Source organism: Lycorma delicatula, chromosome 1, assembly GCF_047948215.1.
Source record: "Lycorma delicatula isolate Av1 chromosome 1, ASM4794821v1, whole genome shotgun sequence".
NCBI lineage: Eukaryota > Metazoa > Arthropoda > Insecta > Hemiptera > Fulgoridae > Lycorma > Lycorma delicatula.
In genome coordinates, this window is record NC_134455.1 from 347925255 (window position 1) to 347946238 (window position 20984).

At 29.3% G+C, this 20984-nt stretch overlaps 1 protein-coding gene across 7 annotated transcripts in view; it reads right to left on the reverse strand.

Moving 5' to 3' along the window:
• LOC142334444 (uncharacterized) overlaps nt 1-20984 on the reverse strand; it is a 593558-nt gene that overhangs the window by 42041 nt on the left and 530533 nt on the right. For all 7 annotated transcript variants that reach the window (XR_012758827.1, XM_075382445.1, XM_075382442.1 and 4 more), the window contains 2 exons: nt 3718-3977; nt 1307-1396 (listed from right to left, as the gene is read on the reverse strand). Coding sequence is in view for 6 of the 7 variants with exons in the window: in XM_075382445.1 (XP_075238560.1) it covers nt 1307-1396; nt 3718-3977 (350 nt within the window). In the remaining variant the exon portion in view is untranslated. The remainder of the gene's footprint in view (nt 1-1306; nt 1397-3717; nt 3978-20984) is intronic.

The window sequence follows — 20984 nt, forward strand, 5'->3', positions numbered from 1 at the left end:
TATCTGATAATTTCTTTAAAAATATTTAAAAAGCACAAAATAGCAAACAGATTGATTTAAACCTTTTTCTTGACTAACTTTAGGAACACATGACTAAAATATTGCACAAATATTTTTATACAAACTCCATAAAAAAAACAAATATTACTTCTCAAAACAATAAACAGCAAATTAATTAATGTCGCTAAGAGTATCAAAACTATAAACAACTACTGAAAAGAAGTAATACTTAGGAACACAAAATTAGTTACAGAATGCATATAGAATACTGATTTTTTTTAAATTTATATTGTGAAAGCAACAAAAATATAGGTATTGAAATGCTTTGTTAATATCCTATACATACATGTAATATAAATAGATATATTTTCTATTTTAAGCTAAAATTCTAACTTCCTTTTCAGTTATCATTATCTTTTAGAAAAACTATAAATTTTTATCTTTTCTAAACACACACACACACACACACACACACACACACACACACACACACACGAGTTCATAATTTCAAAATGCTTTAACTGTGCAACCATTCACCAGATAGCACAAACAAACCACATCGCATACAACATGGGATTCTATTTTCACTTGGTTGCTGGCATTTGCCACCTTGTTAAATTCTCCACTCAGTGCATGACAGATCGGTGATCCCACAACATAAAGCAGTCTGCATTTCTGTTGCAGGATTTAATGTGTGGAAATCACATAACTTCTGCGATTTTTTTCTTGTGGGTGTTGGTGAAAGACTCCATTTATGTGTTCACTTCTTCTACCAACTGTGGACTAACTGTAAAAACATATAACAGCAGTGGCTGCAATAATACCAGATACGATAGATTGTATAAAGGATGAGTTTAGATATCATGTAGATGTATGCCGTCTAGATGGGACCATATTGAGCAATTGTAAAAACTGTAATATTTCATGTTCAAACATGTATTTATAATTCACCATAAGGTAATATGTTCATTTATTAAAAAAATAAAGCCTTGTAAAATCAGATGAATTTTTTTTATACAGTGTATTCATGACTTACCCATTATAACTTCCTTACATCCGTGGTATATGCCTCATGATATCCCTTAAGTCAGGATCATAGAACGCAGCTTAAGAATTAAACTTTCTTTTTTAATTTTTTATAATTTCTGATATATTTCGAGTAATAGATACCCATATATTGCCAATAAGTTTTTTTATAAATATAATAATATTCAGAAATATTTTCTTAAATATATTTTTTTTTATTAAAAGTTTTTTAACCAAAATTTCTAGCGTTAAAACACTAATGATTTTGTATAATAATTACCTGGAAAATGTTAGTTCTAAAAGTTTCTTCTTAATACGAGAAGAAACATCTCCTATATAAAGTTTTGTACAATGATAAGGATTTGTAGGGCTGTAAAAAAAATTATAAACAAAGTTTAAACAGATATTCCAATAGTAGTTTAATAATGTATACTATACATTTATAAGGTGTATCAGCAATATTTGTAATCCATAACATAGAATAATACTGTGTTCACACAATAAATATACAAAATAAAAAACCACAGACAAATTCTTTTACATAATACTGGTAAGCACAGAGCTTTATTTAGTTTAAAATTTTAAGCATGATACACTTGAATTTAGGGTGTGGAGAAGATTAATTCTTTTCACCACAGAAACTCCAACTGTAGTATAAATTTGGTTTCAGGGTACAGAGAAGATTAATTTTTTCACCACAAAGAATTACTAGTAATATTTCCAGAAAAAAAACTCTTTACTGGTCTTCTTGTACCTCAGGTGCTCTACAAGGACCACTAACATAAAAAATATTGGGGAACATAGCATTAACCAGCAAATTAATGTATCCTTTTAAGTTAAAAACAATGCATTAAATACACAATGCTTCAACACAATACAGGAAAAAATAATAATCAAACACTAAATAAAAACTTGGTAATATAATATAATGATATGCTTATAAACCATCATATAATGATTGCTTTATATAACATTAACTCAATAATTGTATTATCTATATTCTACAAGTCCTACTCAAATGTTCCCAAAATACACTAAATACAATCACGTCATACCAGGATCTTATTTGCCTAAGTCACCTTAGGAGCTCAGACACCGATCCCAGCACTTCTGCCATGAACAGAACACATCCTGAAAATCAAATCTTTTTTATGAGTGTGCTCAGAATAGCCTGTGATTCCACCAGAATTTTCTCTAATATGTCTATATGTCTAATATGTCTAGTTGATAAACTTGAAGTTTCAGCTATTATAAATTACTTTATTTTAAAAGGCTTAACCTCAGTGTATATACAAGGAGAGTTAACTCAACTTTAAAAAATTTTATCTTTTTTTTAAATAAAAAAGAGGGCTGCTGAATTAAAATTAAAAAATTTTTTTTTTTAATTTAATGGTTGTACATCCATTCAAGATAATATACCCTCTGGACACCAGAAACTGCTATGATTGACAAAATATTTACAATGCCATATTAAATAATTACCAACAGAAAGTAAACAAGATTGCTGACATTGCAAACATCTCGACAGACCAAATCCACTTCATTTTAAACAATGTTTTGGGCATGATAAAGCTTTCTGGCTGCCATGTTTGTTAACAATCGATCTGAAATGAATTTTACTGAATACTTCTCAAGGATGTTTAGACTTATTTAAACACAATTCTGATGAGTTTCTTTAGCACTTCACAGTAGATAAAACATGGATTGACCATTACAAGCCAGAGAGAAACAGTGGGTGGGAGCAGGTAAAAGTGCATCAAAGAAAATGAAAACAATTCCACCTGCAGGGAACATCCTGGTTATAGTTTTTTTTTTTTTTTTATATTCTTATGGAGTGGTGCTCATAGACTACCTAGAAAAAGCAAGAACCATCACTTATGCTTCACTACTAGGCCAACTGAAAGGGGCAATTCAGATAAAAGGGTCCCCACATTTGATCAAAAAGAAAGTGCACTTTCACCATGATAATAAGCCTACATAAATGTCTTTAATTGTTGCTGTAAAACTCCATAACCTATGCTTTGAAGTGCTTTCATATGCTTCTTATTGGCCAGATTGGCCACCTGCAATTACATTCTCTTTCCAAGCCTGAAGAAATGGCTTGCTAAACGAAGATCCAGTTCAAATGATAAGTTCAAAAGCTGGGACAACCACTTCCTTTGCATAGTTGGACAAACTTTATTACACCAAGGGTATTATAGTTTGAAAGTTGTTTAAATGTAACGAATTGCAATTGAAAAATATTCTGTCTTCTTTGTCAGGCTAAACAACTCCTGTATTAGTTAAGCTATTCTGTTCTTTAAATTAATATTACGAGATAGAACCCTAATTGTACAAGAACACAATAACACATTTAAATTAAACGACAATTTATTTATTGATCTATTTTTAGAAAACTATAAATCATTCAACTTATGCATGTTTCCAAAGCATAATCCCGAGGTAAATCACATATTAACAGTAGTTAAAAAACTAAAATAGTTTAATATGTTTTAGAAAAACAACTCATAAACAATTAAAAGTGTAGATCTGAAATTAAGGAGATGCTAGATGCTTTAGAAGGCTTTAAATTTAAGTGCATATAATTTCTACCCTGACAACAGTTTAATGCAAGTAAGAGTGTAAACAAAAAAAAAACTATTTAATAAAATAATGAACACCAGTAACAAAAAAAAATAAAAAGATACTTACTCCATACAAGGATCGATAGAATATTTTTGAGGAACTGCATGATCAGAAACTGCTATTGATGATATAATAGAAGCAGCTTCACTATAATCATCATCAAATCCTGCAGCAGCATTCTGTTCCTGGTTTGATGAAAATGACTCATCCTCTTCATCTGACTGGAATAATTCACATTCCCCTGTATCTTTAAACTGACTGCTTACATTAGTATTTTCTTCACCCTCAGAATCATTAGAATTAGTCAGCAAATAATCAAGAGCTGCCTAAAACAAATAACATGTATTCTGGTAAGGACAGCATAGTAAATTAGATATGCTAGTGTCTGAAAAATCCTGCATCATTGGTGAAATTCTAATATTTTTTAGAGCAAAAACAGACAAATGACAACGGTCATCTTGTTCTGTGACAAAAACTATTTGATACAGAAGGCAGTATGGATGAAGGGCATTGTTGTAGTACAGAAACCATTCACCAATTTCCCACCCATCATCAGTAATTTTTACTGCACACTCTCAAGCAATCCTTTCAACATGTCTAGGTAAAAATACTTATTAACTGTCCATCGAGGAATAATACATCTTCTGTGAACAATCACGTTCATATTAAAAAGCAAACTAGTATTTGTCATAGTTTTTTTTTGTCTTTGTAAACTTAGTAATTTCCACTGACTTGATTGTTGTTTCGTTTCTGGATCATAACCATATCACCAAGTGTCATAGCTTTCACAACTCAGAAAGAAGTATGAAATATTTTATTGGTATGGTGTTTGAAGATGATTCTTCAAATCACAGGATATATTAATACGAGTGGTTTTCTGATTTTATATGAACAATCTAGGCACAAATTTTAGGACAACGCTTTTCGTATTCAAATTATCTGTTAAAATTCACTGGCAATAACTTCAAGATATATGTCAATTGAAAAGTCTCTGCAATAGTCTACTGATAATCTTCATAAATTGCATTACAAACATTTTCATCATTCCTAAATGTGAAAGATCGACAGTTTCATGGTTGGTCTTCAAGTGACATTTTCCCCCATTTGAGAAACAAAAACCACTCACAGTCCTGTGTTTTACTCTTTAAGGCTTCCTTTTTAAAAGCATTTTGAAGCATCACTACTGTGATGTGAATTACATGGCATAAGAGATAAGAATTTAAGCTTCTCACAAATTAATGAAGTTTTATGTTTCCCCCAAAGGATTCAGTGTCGTTTATTGAGATATATGTACTGCAAGGGTTAACCAATGACCTATAATGAACATGATTACAGCTTAGTCCTAACTCTGACTAATCTAAAGATTCTGGAGAATACAAGAATAAGCTTTGATGTACTATTTTTATATAGAATACTAGGTGATAAAGTTGATACTCCATCACTACTGGGTAATATTGGCTTCTGCTCTTCTAATAGGATATTCAGAATATGTCTCTTTTTTCTATACCTAGCTACAAAACTAATATGAGAAATAATTCCCCAATATAACAAATAAGTAAGATTGGTAATTTGATTAATCCCTCTCATAATATTAATTTTTTTACAAAGATAATAGTTTTGTAAAAACCTCTTATAGGATTAAACAAACCATAAACACACAAATTTGTAGACTTTAAATGTATACCTTCTACCTTAAATTACATTATACTCAAATTTATTACTTAAGATAGTTTAAACATAACATATATTTGATGTTTGTTTATTTAATGTACTTGTGGTGGTGTAATTGGTTATGCAATGATTTTTTTATATAATGAATGTAATGTTAACATGGAGTTTGTTTACCTTGCCTTAACTCCTTTTGTTGAACTTTCCACATTTTGTATTAAAGGGTTGTACCTGTTAATCTTGAATAAATAAATAAAAAATTAACAAGTGCTAGAAGAACTGGACCCTTAATCTTAAAATGAATCCTTTTAAAAATTCTTCATCAGGGTTCTGAAAAGAATTTCTACAAGCACACTACCTGTATTTAAAATTGATTTATTAGCTCAACTAGAGGAAACCCATACCATAGCTACTTCACTATTAGTTATAACTACACACAACAAGAATGTTCGTAACAAGAAAATTGCAGGTAAAAGTCATGAGACTTCCTCATCTTTCCATTCCCTCTGAAGTCATATTCTGTAGCAACATACAGACCAGTACCACATACGACCAGTGCATCGCCATATCCATCATTAACTATGCATCAGAAATCTAATAAGCCCACACACAAATATAGTATTTTCAGTAGACAACTAAATCACAAAAATTGAAATCAAATTTTTCAATAACCCTGATTAAGGTATTTTAAATACATAATAAGATTATTTTATTCTAAAAAATTGTAACTGTTTTCCAATATATTTTGCAATCCAACTATTTCATTCCTTTTTGTATTGTTGAACAGCAGTCACATTCAGAAAAAAATCTTTTGTTTAAAAAACTGGCATGATTATCATTTATATTATTTGGTTTAATAATTATTTTAAATAATCGATGTTTATTATTTCAAGACATTTAACATCATATTTGTCACCGCATAGGCAATTTTTGTTTTGTAACATAATTTTGACCAGTTAAGATTACGATTTTATTTCAATAGACAGTTTTTTTGGCTGATCTTTAATATTATGAAAGTTACATTATTTTAATTGTAAAATAAAGCATGTCAGTTAAAATGCAAACAGTCTTCATCTTAGGAAACAATCTAAAAAAAATAATTTATAAGGTATATATTATTTAAAAGAACTTATGCATAGCAAAGCTAATTCTAGTATTAATGAGGTTTTTAATGTAACGCAGGAAATGACTGTAACCATGCATTCTGTATCAGTGCATAATGTATAAAATGTTTGTTGTGAAGGTAATGAAAATGCATCAGGCATAAGTGAATTATGTGAACATTCTTTTGAATTGCCTCAGAAAAAAATTCCTCATACCAATCTGGACGATTTTAATAAAGATACAATTTGTCGTTCCATTCAAGAATTTTATGTTAAGAGGACAGTATCCAACATGCAATAAAATTAGACATTTTAACGAATTTTATAAAGGAATTGCATATTCCACGTGGAGAACTGTAAGATAATTAGGGTTTAGCTTTAGTAAGTGTAATGACGGCTGAAAATATTTGATGGAGGTCAGATTTGTTCTTGCTCTCAAGGGTAAAAATTTTTAAGGAAAATGCATGAAATTAGACAAAATAATTCTTGACCAATAATTTACCTAGATGAAACATGGGTAAAAACCCAGAACTATTCCAGGAAATACGTCTGGTAGAATTCAAGAAGCAGTGGTAGCCTTAAGATTCCAGTTGGGAAAGGATCCCCTTTAATTATATGCCACGCTGGTTGCTATAAACTTGGTTTTATAAAAGTGTGCTCTCACTTTTCAGTTTAAGCAAATGGAGGACTTCCAGCAAAAAATAAACAGTGATGTGTATTCCAAGAATTGTTTGTAAATTCATTGTGATCTTTGGAAGAAAACAGAGTTATTACAATGAATAGTGCCAGCAATCATTCTGCACTTACAGATAAAATGCCAGTGACAAACACAGAAAAGGTGGAAATTGTTTCATGGTTAAAAGAGCAGAAAATACTACATAATCCTTCACACACAATTCCTGAATTTCTGTCAATTGTTAATGTACGCAGAGAAAGATACAGTCAGTATGAGCTGCTGACATTGCAACAGAAATGGGGCATGAAGTCGTTCCGACTACCGCCATATCACTGCCAGTACAACCCAATTGAACTAATTTGGGCACAGAAAAAAGGTGAGATGGCAGCGAAAAAGTAAATTTCAAATAAATGATGTAATCATTTTTGGAAGATGCCATAAACTGCATAACAATAGATGACCAAAGAAAATACATTAAGACATGCAGAAAATCTTCAAGTAGAAGATTTTCATAAAGGATTGAGGGACGAACACTTACAATGCATTGGACTGAATTTATAAAAGTGACGAAAATATGACAGATTTATCAGGTGATGAAGACTTATAATTTATTGACTTTAAGATTATAATTTATTTAAATTTGTGTAAAGTTTTATGAATTTTTCAGTTTTAAAGTCCATATTTAAATTTAGCTGTAACATTTCCACATTTTTGAACATCTGAGAAAATTAGGGAAATATTTTATATAAATTAAAAAGTTTGAGATGTGAAATAGTAACTACTTATGCGCATCAAAGTAATGCAATAAATATTTTGCTAATAATATTTAAGATGAGTTGATGAAATGTTGGCCTGTAAAGAGAAAAGGAAGAATTCAGTATTGTAATATTACCATGGTGTAAGGAGAATGAGGAAAGAATCGTTAAATGATGGAAGGGGAAAGTGTGTGTGACTTTTACCAGCAAGATGGGTGAAGGTCACAAATGAAGATGAAGGTGCTTTAGATTATTTTTAAATCTATAACTCGTGTACAGCTCACAAATTTTTATTTACTTTAAGTATTAACAAAATATCTGTTATTATTTTTAAGAGTTATGTATTCACTCAGATTTCTTGAATGAAATTATTATTTAAATGTCATCAATATCAGTGATAGTTTGAACCATACCACTGTCATCAATGTCTTACAGAAAAACTAAAACATTGATGTGTTACACTAATCCAACGGTTGGGAGTTAGTTTAGGCCAAAAATGAAAAAGGAAGAATCAGATATTTCTGATTAACTAAAGGCTTTTGTAACAATTCTCCTTAAAAAAGTTTTTAATTTTATCTGTTCTGTACAGTGAAAACACAGCTGTCATCATTGATGTGATGATAAATATTTAAAAAAAAAACAGCTAAATAATACATAAAAAACTCGCAATTAAATTACACTAAATAGAATCATTGAAAATCAAATACATCACAGATGCCCACAACTAGTATAAACTATAGATACTGAGCGCATAAAAAACAAAATGATTAGTAAAGGTTGGCTGAGTGCTGGTTTTCTTAGAAACATTATCAGTATTCTCATTAGTGAGGATTTCACCAAAACTTTAAATCCAGCAGAAATTTACATGTGTTACAATGGGCTGGAACAGAAAGAGCTGAGTAGTTTATTTCTGTATACTTTACATTTTTAAAATGACATGATGAACATAATTTGCTATTTTTCTTCACTATGTTACATAAGAGTTTAATTTCATTCTCTATTTTGTTAGATTCAATAACTGCTTTTTTACAGTTATTCAAAATTTTTTATGACTTATATTAAATAACTACAAAGTAGGTTCAAAAAGGTTCCAGAATTAATTTATTTCAAAAACTTCTTACATGAAATTCTTGACTAGATTTCCTTTGACAATTATGCACTTTTTCTAACTTCTGTTGAATCCATTTTGAGATATAATTGCCAGCTCCTTTATTGCATCAGTTATCACACCATCAGTGTTCTTGTATCACTTTTCTTATTCAGAGTACGTTTCAAGCAAGGAAAAAAGTAAATCAGCTGGTTCAAGTCAGGAGAATTCAGTGAAAGCTCTACAGTTATTACATTGTGTTATGCCAGGAACTCCTTGATAAGCATGAATACAGATATGCCACTGTATTGTCATACAAAAGAATCCAATTTGTTTTCTATTTTTCAGGATCCCACAAATGACAAGTAATATTGACGTACATTTCCTTATTCACTGTCAGCCTGTCAAGAATGAATTTATAATGAACAATATCCTATGAATCACAAAAAAACTTCAAAAGTATTCTTTTGTTTCTACCCAAGTAGAATTTTTGTGATCTTGGAGATGATGTTGAGTCCACCCTCATGACTGGTTTTTATTTGCGGAGTGTACCAAAAAAACAACATGTCTCATTTCCTATTACAATCATTGTGAGAATACTGTGGCAGCTTACAACTGATATCATAACTTTAGTAAATTAAAACTTAAAAATCTTTCCATAGTAAAAAGATAAAAATTATTTTTATTGTTACAAATTTAGTTATTTATTAATTTATTACATGTAATGAAAAAACGTTTACAAAAAATATTAAACAAATTTATAAAATCAATTAAAAATAGAAAATCCCAAAAACCATTGTAAAAATATTGCCATTGGTCTTAAGGAATCATAAACTGTGGTTTAAAAAAAACACTTCAAATGATTTTAGATATCTGAATAAGAAATAAAAACTTTATCTTTTACTCCTATGATAAATATTAAAAAATAATCTTGCATAATTATTCCAAACAAAATTTATTTTTAAAAAATAAAAAAACCATTAAAAAAAATTTGATATTGTTCTGCTGGATTGCCACTAAATTTTCATAAGCTTTTCACATTCGAGTTGATACATTATGTATCAATTCGCTTGTTTTCAGTTACTTATTTATAAAATGAAGTCTGTGTGTTATAATGGCAAGATTAGACGATGTTTTTCCATTTTATACTCTGGTTTCTTATCGTACTTCATGTGGCTATCATACTCAATACAACTGTGTTTCATTAAGCTTATTAACTATTATTTTACTATGTTCAGAATTTGGGATTTAACTAGAACCAAGAAGGATAATGTGGCTTTTTCAAAATCATAAGAATCTACCATCGACAGAAAATTTGGGCAGATATAATTTATAACATTTTGGTAAACCGTGTTTGTTAACAATGTAATGCGATTGCATGTCACTGAACTATTAATATGAGTACTAATAATTAGTTGGCAAATTCACAATAAACACAACTGCACTAATCATTACCAGTTGGGCTTACATTTTAACATCTGTTAATAAGTGAAGTGTGATTTGAAGGAACATTACAGCAAGAGTGTAGATGTACAGCAAGACACTCTTGCTATTCCATGATTACACTAATCATGGAGATAAATAACATGTTATGCTGATGTAAGGCAGATGTCAGGGTAATGTTACAGCAATGGATATTTGGGGATTTGTGCTAAAAGGCTGAGCAATGTTTCCTGGTTCTGTGGCAAACAATACTGATGATACATTAGTTATTCATCACTATTATTGGTCACATTGTTAATAACCATCAGAGACAAATTTTTTGTTTCCACTGCACATAATTGCTGCTTTTAAAAAATTCCCTAGTTATACAGTATTAAAGTTTCATAATAATGTTCCTTTAAGCGTTAGAAAAATTGATTCCATCAACAATTGTGGTTGTTGATCTTAATGTTAATACATAATTACGTGATATTAAGAGAATTACCAGTAGTTACTATTATTGGGTTTGATGTTCTGTGCTGCGATTGGTGATCAATCAACAGATGAGGCTGTTGGTGTTTTATAATTTTATTTATATAAAATGATTATATCTTGCAATATTTTTTATTTTATTTTCTTGATTATGTTTATTTTATTGTACAAATTGTATTTAAATTCTATATTCACTTATGATCTGTATGTACTTATGACATGTTGCCTACCATCCTTTGGGATCTAGGGTGTTATGCGACAATAGAAATCAAACAAATAAAATAAACTGCACAGACCCACAATCTACTCAAAAAATCTTGTAATCTGCTCATTACAACAAAAATAAAGCAGACAGGTATTGATCATTTTAAAGTTAATCATCAATATAATTTTGTAGACCCAAGATGGAGGTCCATACTCAGAATATTGATAGGATGTGGGAATCTACAAGATAATGGAATAAAAGGCAGAAAAGTATGATATAATAACATCTGGATATCTATTTCATTGAATTTATATGGTAGTCTGTACATAAGAAAGAGGACCTGCTCATCAGTATTCTTCATACTTTGTATGGTATTGCAGGGTAAGCATGTGCTGCTAAACAGCATGCTGAATTGGTGGCCAAATTGTAGTAGGTTCAAATCCAATTATTTTTATAAAGAAATAAAATAACAAAGGCATAATTATGGGCACAGTAAACAAAAAATTAAGTGGTGCATTATTAACAGAATTGTACAAAAAGTTTTTAACAATTTTAACAAAAAATTAATAATTAAATTTATCAGCAGTTTTCTAAGTTATAAAATGAACAATACTAAAGTATAGTGTTTAGCAGTTGTTAATTTTATTCAAAACAATTAACAAGAAATTTTTTCCCGAATTAAGTTAATCTACTTACAAACAAAGGTTTCTTCCTGAAATTAAACTTCTATATTATGGCTGCTGAAGATGAAAAAAAAATTGATAAATCATCACACGTATTTTACTTTTGTCAAAAACACTATTCAAACTTGATCGTAAATATTATTACAAATACTTTAATAGCAATGTTAATTATATTTTATGAGTCAGAAAAAATGAAAATTAGTTCATAAACAATTTAAATATTAACTATTGTAAGGATTACCATATTGTAAGGCCTTATCATAATATCATCATAAGTACTATTATCATCAGAAGTATATGTTTTTCACTGAAGGGTTAATTTATTCATTTCAAGACAACTCCTGATATAAAAAAAAATCATTCCCAATTTTTTATCAATTAAGTTGTCAGATACTTACACTTCTCTACTTATAAACATGCATTCTTATTTTTAGGGTTTGCATGAGCCCTTAATTAAGTTCAGGAGTAAGTGGAGTTACCACCATATCCTTCAAAATAAAAACACACTGGTTAACTTCCTTCCATATGCTACTTTCAATGCTTAGTCCTAAAAGAAGTAAAAATGTATTAAAGGATAGCCCAGGTTTTTACTAGTCTCTGCATAGGTTAACAACAAAGTTATTATGCAAACTGCTAGCAAAAGGGGCTAAAAGTTTGTTTTTAATAAAACTTAATATAAAAATCAGTTTTTCAGATTATTTTACTAAAAGGAAACTTGTTAATGTTCCTTTTTTACTAACAATAATTTAATGTTTGCCAGGCGATATAAAATCTACAACTTATTTGATATATACATTTGTGACACTAGAAAATAATTAATTCAGACATCCACTTACAAATTAATGAAGCTTTTTTTTAAAACAAATATCAATAGTCTTCTATTATAATAAGTAACACTTGAACACAAAAAGGAAAAGTTTTTTTTGAAACTCGCATCTTATAAATATTTAAACAACAAACAAGTAAAAATATTTTTTTAAATGTTACACGCACATGCATGCGCACGCATACACACACACACAATAAATAGCTGAACCCTTGTACAAATTTTCGATCATTAAAACACAGAAAAGTGAAATTTGGCATATGCTCCTAACTTGAAATGATCTCATTACAAAATGCATTGAAAAACAAACATTTTAGTGGTATGACCAAAAAAACTTCAAATCCAGCAATTTAATTTTCTTTAAATATAAACAACTAATATAATTTTAAAATATAACGCAGTTCAAAATAATTCAAATAGAAGGATGTCCCCTAAAAAGAGAACTGTTATCAGATAAAAAATTTCCTACTTTTAGTAGCTATAAAGAATGCATTTTAACTATGTATACGTATTCAGTAACAAACTTAATAAAATAAATAAATTCTTTAATAGATTTAGCTCTTTTAAGGTACTATATTTTCAATTAGGCTATAAGGGAAAGTGCTTAAAAGACTGTACAATTGTAGTTTACCGTTAAAAAAAAAAAAAAAAACAATATAAAAATGAAGTCAAGCTACAAAAATTCAAGTACTGAATTTCACAGTATTCTAATGTAATACACAGTCTATATTTTTATTTGTCTACATTTATTTTATCCCATAATATTCTGTTTTAACAGTAACATTAGGTAATATTTTAATTGTCACAATATTAACTAAATTGTATTGTTTTTTTCATTTATCGCTTATCTTCAAAATAACGCAGTTAGCTTAAAACACATCCACATTAACATCCTCCTGTTACCTGGATAACAGCTCTCTTATTGGCTGCAATACAGTGGTCATACTGTATTAAAACAGCTAGCTTTCAATACTTGTTTGCAGTACTTCTTAATACCTGCTCAACAGTAAAACACTAAAAAAATACCATTTAACAAATACTTGTACTCCAAACAGTTCATTTTTCAGTAAGAGACCACTACAGTACCTGGGGTGTAATATAAGTTTCTTTTGTAAGTAGGTGTGAAAAATATTAAAGGCTGTAATTTGGTTGAAGTTGTCATAGCCCAAATATTTACATCCTATTAGGTTTTTTTAGAATGCTCTTTAAAATGGTGGGTAATAATCATACCCATTCCATTTAAAATCTTTTGGCTGCTCTTCAAGGGCACTTTGGGGGTGTGTGTTGGATGATAGTAAAAAACAGATTGTTCCAAGAAAGAGTATGATAAATTTCATTTCTCTATGTTTAACTATTACAAAATTACATAAGAATTCCCATACTTTGTTAACTCCCGGTTATTTATTTATATATATATGATTTGGTAAAATTGATGATTCAAACAGGTATCTTTGAACAAATTATGCCATTTAATTATTATAAAATACTCTACTTTTCAGTAAGGGACCACTAATTGGAGTTTATTGCAGGCCACTTTTACAGCTGTGAAAAAAACAACTATTCTGGTTAGGGTGTCATAACCAAAGTGTTTTACATAAAGTTTTTGTTTTTCAATGCCCTTTATTTAAAAATGATGTTACAAATCTACTCTTTCCACTTTTGAGTTGTCAACAGAGGCCTACTGGTAGCTTGGGGGTGTGTGTGTGGTCTCACTCGGAAAAATAGATAATTTTGAGGTTGAGCATCTTCTATAGTGGCTTGGGAGATGTTCACTTATCTTAAGGGACTGTTAAGACATTAAAGGGAAGAAAAACAAACCATGTGGGCAAAAATACCATATTATCTTACTTAATTTTCCTTTAGTCTACCATTTTGTGTTTTTACAATAAAAATGTATATCTTAAGAACACACTGTGGGCATATTCCATTTTAATTCAACAAATTTTGAAAAATATTATGCATCACTATTTTTGATTTTGATGAAATTTGGTACATGATAATTATCCACCTTGTAGTGGCCAAAAAATATTTTTTTTTATATTTAAAAAAAATTTTTCTTGAGTAATAGACTATTTTCTAACTCGCCAACAGGTAAAAAAAGCCATTTTCATCACCTTTTCCAAGAGCTGTAACATTCTTATTTTACATTGTACAGAGGGTCAAAAAGAGTAAAGATGGAACTTCATCTTAGTGTATTCAAAATTCATTTTGTTATATAACCAAATCTTGTAATGTTTACTTTCGTTACGTTTACCAATTGTTCTTTTTTAAATTTTGGGCCCAAAATAAATAATAAAGGGCTTAGAGTAATAGGTCTGTTTTTTACCTTTAAACTCTTGGGTACTAGTAGTACTTGTAAAAAAAAATTGGACTGTTAACAAGTGTCCTTCATTAATAAAAAAATGACCGCAAAATCATACGATTTTGAAAATGTCTCATTTTTGGGGCCCAAAAACTACATGTAGGACAGGTGGCATAAATCTGAAATGTTTACAGAAGTAAGTATGTTTTATATAATTTAAAAACATATAAAATTTATTTTGTTACTCAAAGGGGTTGATGAGTAATGAAGCCATAAAAAACCGCTAAAAACAATGCTCATTCTAACTGTGAACAATGTATCCAAAAAATTCACAGCATGTATTTTGTGAGATATAATGCTGGCCTACTATACAAAATATTTTGATATGTCTAAAATGAGATAGCTTATATTCTAGATAGTTTGTTACTTGAAGTATGACTCGCACAAACAAACTCATGTTTAAACACAAAAGTTAATAGACATGCATGGACTGAATGTTTGCATAATCCTGAATGTAAACATTGTACAAGGCTCAGTTACTGTTTTGATTTCAATGTGATTTGTTGTATTGTTAATACTGTAGTTAGGTAATGTACACTTATTTATAAAGTAATTTTATTAACAGTGAACTTTTCTTTTATACAAATTTTTTATTTTTTATTTTATTAATTAGAGAAATTTTTATTTTAGCTGTAGAGAAATTAGGATAAGACAAAGTGAGGTGAAACTGATATTTTTATAATTTATAATAACTGTATTTTTATTGTAAGAACCCTACTATTTTATAAAAATGAATGATGGAGTGTTCAACTGGCATTCACCTGAAACAGTACGTCACAAATTGACTTACAATAGATCTTCAGTATTGCACGATATTTTAGTTTACTGAACAGCAAATAACATTGTTATCTTTAAGAAGTGGATGTATTAAAACAAAAAATATCTGTACTTTTCATAAAACTGAATATCTAGATAAATATTTTCATATTAATGGGAAAAATTGCTCTGACCCATTCAGCTGTCACACTAAACCGGTTAACAAATCTCTTTGAGAAATATCTATGACACCTTCAACAAGCAATCCAAATTTAAAATTAATTCCAGGCACAGCATTGTATACAAAATGCTTAAACAAAATACAAAAACCACAAGATGATACAGAAAGCAAACCAGAATGTGTTATAGTCAAGTCGGTGAATAAAGCTTGTTCAGCACTTGACATTTCCCCTGTTAAGGTTCAAAAATTATCGAGCAGCACAAAAACCAATTTAAAAAAATAAAGTTACAAAAATAGATGAGTCAGTTACCAGTAAATTAAACGATTCCTTTGATTTAAATTCTTCAGAAGAAACCAGTTTAGTACCATAAAATTATGCTGATTTAGGTAGGGAATATGAAAAATTAATCATTAAAATAAAGGATAAAATGAAACAGTTACATCAACCCAGGAAAAAATTAATATTTTAAGTTTATTACCAAGCAGCTGGTACATTCAAAAAATTCAAAATGAGTTTAATGTAAGTCAATATTTAGCCTGTCAATCCAAACAAATAGTAAAACAAGTGGAATTTTGCCACAAATTGGTAAAAAGAAACCCAGTTACGTAATTGATGAAATGTTATTAAATGTGTCCAAGATTTTTACCAGAATGTTGAGCAAAGCCGAATGATGCAAGGCAAGAAGCATTGTGCCTCTGAAGACAAGCTGATGGGAAGAAAATTAATATTTAAAAATGGCTTATCTTATGTAACTTAAAAGAACTGTACACAGCCTTCGAAGAAAAATATAATTTAAAAATTGGTTTTTGCAAAATTTGCTGATTTAAGACCTAAATTTTGTGTTCTGGCTGGTGGGTCAGGTACTCACTCTAATTGTATGTGTGTCACTCACCAAAATGTAAAACTCATGTTATCTGCTCTAAAAGTGAAATTTGATTATAAAATTCTACTTTCAACCATGGTATGTGATGTAGAAAATGAAACGTGCATGCTGTCACAGTGTGAAAAATGTCCAGGCACTAATGAAGTGCTCAGATTAATGCAAGAGAGCTGAGATGATCTTGATTCTGAAATTAGCTTCAAATAGTGGGTTTCTGTTGATCATTGTGAACTAACTATTCAAATTCTTCCATTTCAACAGTACTTAGATAACTTACAGAAAATTTAAATAATCTAAAAAGGCATCATTTTGTTGCAAAGAAAAAAGTTAATTTCCTCAACGTTAAAAAAGAAAACTTGTTGGAGAGTGAATGTATTATAATGGGAGACTAAAAATTTTCCTTTTGTGGTACAGGATGACGTCCAGTCATATCACTGGTCAAAAACTTATGCAACAGTACATCCATTTCTCATATATTTTAATAAAGAAGGAAAATTACAAAGCCAAAGCTACTGTGTGATTTGTGAGTACTTGAACTACAATACATATTTCTTCTGCTTCCAAAAGCAAGTTATAAATAAAATGAAAACACTGTTACCACAAGTTAAAAAAAATAAAAAAATATTTTTTTTATTTTTCTGATGGCTCCTCAGCCCAGTATAAAAACAAAAAATTTTCATAAATTTGTGCTTCCATCTAGAAGTTTTGAAATCACAGCTAAATGGTATTTTTTTGCCTCATACCATGGAAAAGGACCATGTATTGGTAGAACTGTAAAAAGGACTGTGACTAATGCAAGCCTTCAAAGGATAGTCAACAATAAAATTGTTACACCTTCTGAAATCTACAATTATTGCAAAGAGAATATTAAACATTATTATCTGCTCTAATGGAGATGTTCAAGAGACTGAAGAATACTTCAGTTCTTGATATCAGGTAATCACAACAGTCCCAGAAACAAGAGCCTTTCTTGTGTATGTTCCAACAAGTCAGAGATGTATTCTGAAAGTACAGGCGACCTTTGAATCAGAAAAATTTACATTAGTATCAGTACACAAGGACATTAGTGTTTCTGATTGTTTTATAGGTTTACCAAAGCCAAAATGTAAAAATTATGTCTGCTGCATATACAATGGCAAAGGGTGGTTAGGTGAAGTCATTGAAGTCAAAATACATGAAAATGAAAAGTAATAATGAATACACTTTTTCCACCCACAGGGTCCTGGTACTTCATTCAAGAAATCATTGAAGGGTAATCAAACGGGTTCAACTAGAAAATATTTTAAAGAGTCTCACATCTTCAACGTTTTTTCTAACAACTACTCGAGAGGACGCAACATTACACCAAATATGAATGAGGAATTATCAGTTCTACTCAATAAAAAAATGGCAGGAGCACTAAGTTATGTTAGTTAAGTTTGTTATTAAAAAGTGCAAAATTATTCATAACTTCCATTAGCGGGAGTAAAATAAGATAAAAGTGAATTGAATATATTGTTAATTCATTTAATTGTTTATTTTGTAATTATATCATTCTGTAATTAACTATTTATACTTTTGTAATTGTCATTTATTAATTATAAATTTATTCATTCTAATAAATTTAGTTGTAATTTTTATAATCTGAAAAAATACATAATATCAGTATTTTTGGATACATTGTTAATAGTTAGAAGAAACAGTACTTTAGCGGTTTTGTTGGCTACATTACTCCTCAACCCCTTTGAGTAACAAAATAAATTTTATATGGTTTTTATTAAAAGTACTTACTGCAGTAAATATTTCAGTTTTTCCACCTGTCCCACATGTGGTTTTTGGGCCCTACAAGCAAGACATATTCAAATTCTTACGATTTGGCAGCCATTTTTTTTTTTTATGAAGGACACTCGGTAACAGTCCAATTTTATTTCTACAAGTACTATTAGTACCCAAGAGTTAAAAGGTAAAAAATAGGCCTGTTACCCTAAGCCCTTCATTATTTATTTTGAAACCAAAATTTAAAAAAAGAACAATTTGTAAATGTAACTTCAGTAAACATTATAAGATTTGGTTACATAACAAAATGAATTTTGAATACACTAAGATGAAGTTCCACCTTTACTCTTTTTGACTCCTCTGTACAATGTAAAATAAGAATGCTGCAGCTCACAGAAAAGGTGATGAAAATGGCTGTTTTTACCTGCTGGTGAGTTAAAAAATAGTCTATCACTGAAGTAAAAAAATTTTTTTAAATATAAAAAAATATTTTTTGCCCACGAAGGTGGGTAGTTATCATATACCAAATATATCAAAATCAAAAATAGTGATGCACTGATCATTTGTTGAATTAAAATGGAATACCTCTGGAGATATTTTTATGAAATTTGGTCCATATATATCAAAAATTACAAAATAAATAAGTTTTAAAATGTTATCTTTGAAAATCGCAAATGCTGGCCATTACAACCTTTTTTAATTGTTAATGGTTCTGTAAATATTAGGTTTATAAAATTATGTTTAATTAAATAAAATATTAAGCATTTTTTATTAATAAAATGACACCTTATTTGATTAAATCAGTTGATAAGCAAATGAGATATAGCAGAAATAGTTAAAATTGGATTGTAAAAACAATGAAGTTTGACAATTTTATGCCTATTCTATTTTTACCAACTACTTGCTTCGCTCACCCTTCCCGTCTACAGCCCCTCTATATTCATTACTCTCATGGTTGTGAGAATATTACTGATAAATAACCATTAAAGCCTGTTCAATTTATAAACACTATCATTGTATTATAATTTCTTCAGAGCAACAGTTTGGTCAGCACTGGACTAAAACTTTTGAGTGATCTGAAGTACATGAGCTTCAGACCTTTTCAAGGTGTGCTTCCAACTTAAAAATAATAATCAAAAAACTGGAGGCAGCTGCAGCCAGTCGCACACATATTATCAGTGGCAGTGGCTATATTGATTGAGCTGTGCTAAAAAAAAAAAAAATAATAATCAACCGTCTAACCTTTAAAGTCATTTTTATTGAGAACTGAAAGAGATATTGAAAAACAAACAGATTTTTTTTGTAGAAAATTTAATTTCATGTACTGCAAGTGGTCTTCGAATTCAATTACTCTAACAGTTCGGCTTTAGTCAAGTTGAATATTGGCAAGGAACATATCTGGCTGATACTGAATGCCATCAAAACTGCCACCATCTTGAAATGGTTAAATATTTCATAATGGCAATAGTCCTGTTTCTTTCTACATATAAAAACTATGTTCATATAAAATTTCAGCTCAATCAGTTGAGTAGTTTTTGCGTGAGCGTAACAGACTGACACCATTAGATTTTTATGAATTTATGTATACAATAGATAATAGAGATTATTTTTTTAATCCAGTAAATGAAAGAAGTGAAAACAGGTACAAAAATGACAGATTGCATAATCTTTATGATTATTTTATTTTACCTAGTCACCCCTGTGTATCAACTAATTTGAGTAAATGAAGTGTCTTTTATCTACAATAAAAGGTTTAACATTTTATCTAATAAAATATAATAATTTGCTAAAACTAATATTTATGATGCTATTACAGTTAAAAAAATTTAGGTGACCACAATTTTGAAATTTTCAAAGGTAAAATTTGTAAACTTATTTATTTTGTAAAAGATTTTGAATACATGAAGACCATATTTCACAAAAATATCTCATATGTTCTCAAGATATAAATTTTTATTGGAAAATAAAATGGCGCGCACACATACACACAGTATAACAGTATAACGAGTTCTCCTGGGACTTTCATAACCTATTTTCCTCATGAAAATAATGGAAAAAGTTCATATAAATAAACAATGTCCTAAAATACTTTGTGTTACAGCAAGTGAAAGATTTCACACAGATTTCAACTACCCTGGTGAAATAAGGTCATACTAAACTTTTTAGAACTTAATTAGTGCTCAGAATTAGTGTTTTCTTAAAATTTTTGAGTGAAAAATTGAATAAAAATACGTTTCAGAACCATATCTGCAAACATTTTTGAAAAATTTGGGGTGAAAACCAATAAACTGGAGTATAAAAACCCTGTTTTTTATGTTTGACATACAATAACTTCGTTAAATGGGTAATAAACACATAAAACTTTTAAACTAAACTTGTAGAGAATTTAATTATGAACAAAATGGAGTAAGATAAATTGAATAAAACAAAGAAAAATTTGAATTCTATTTAGAAAGAGTATATTAATATATTTGTCAGAAA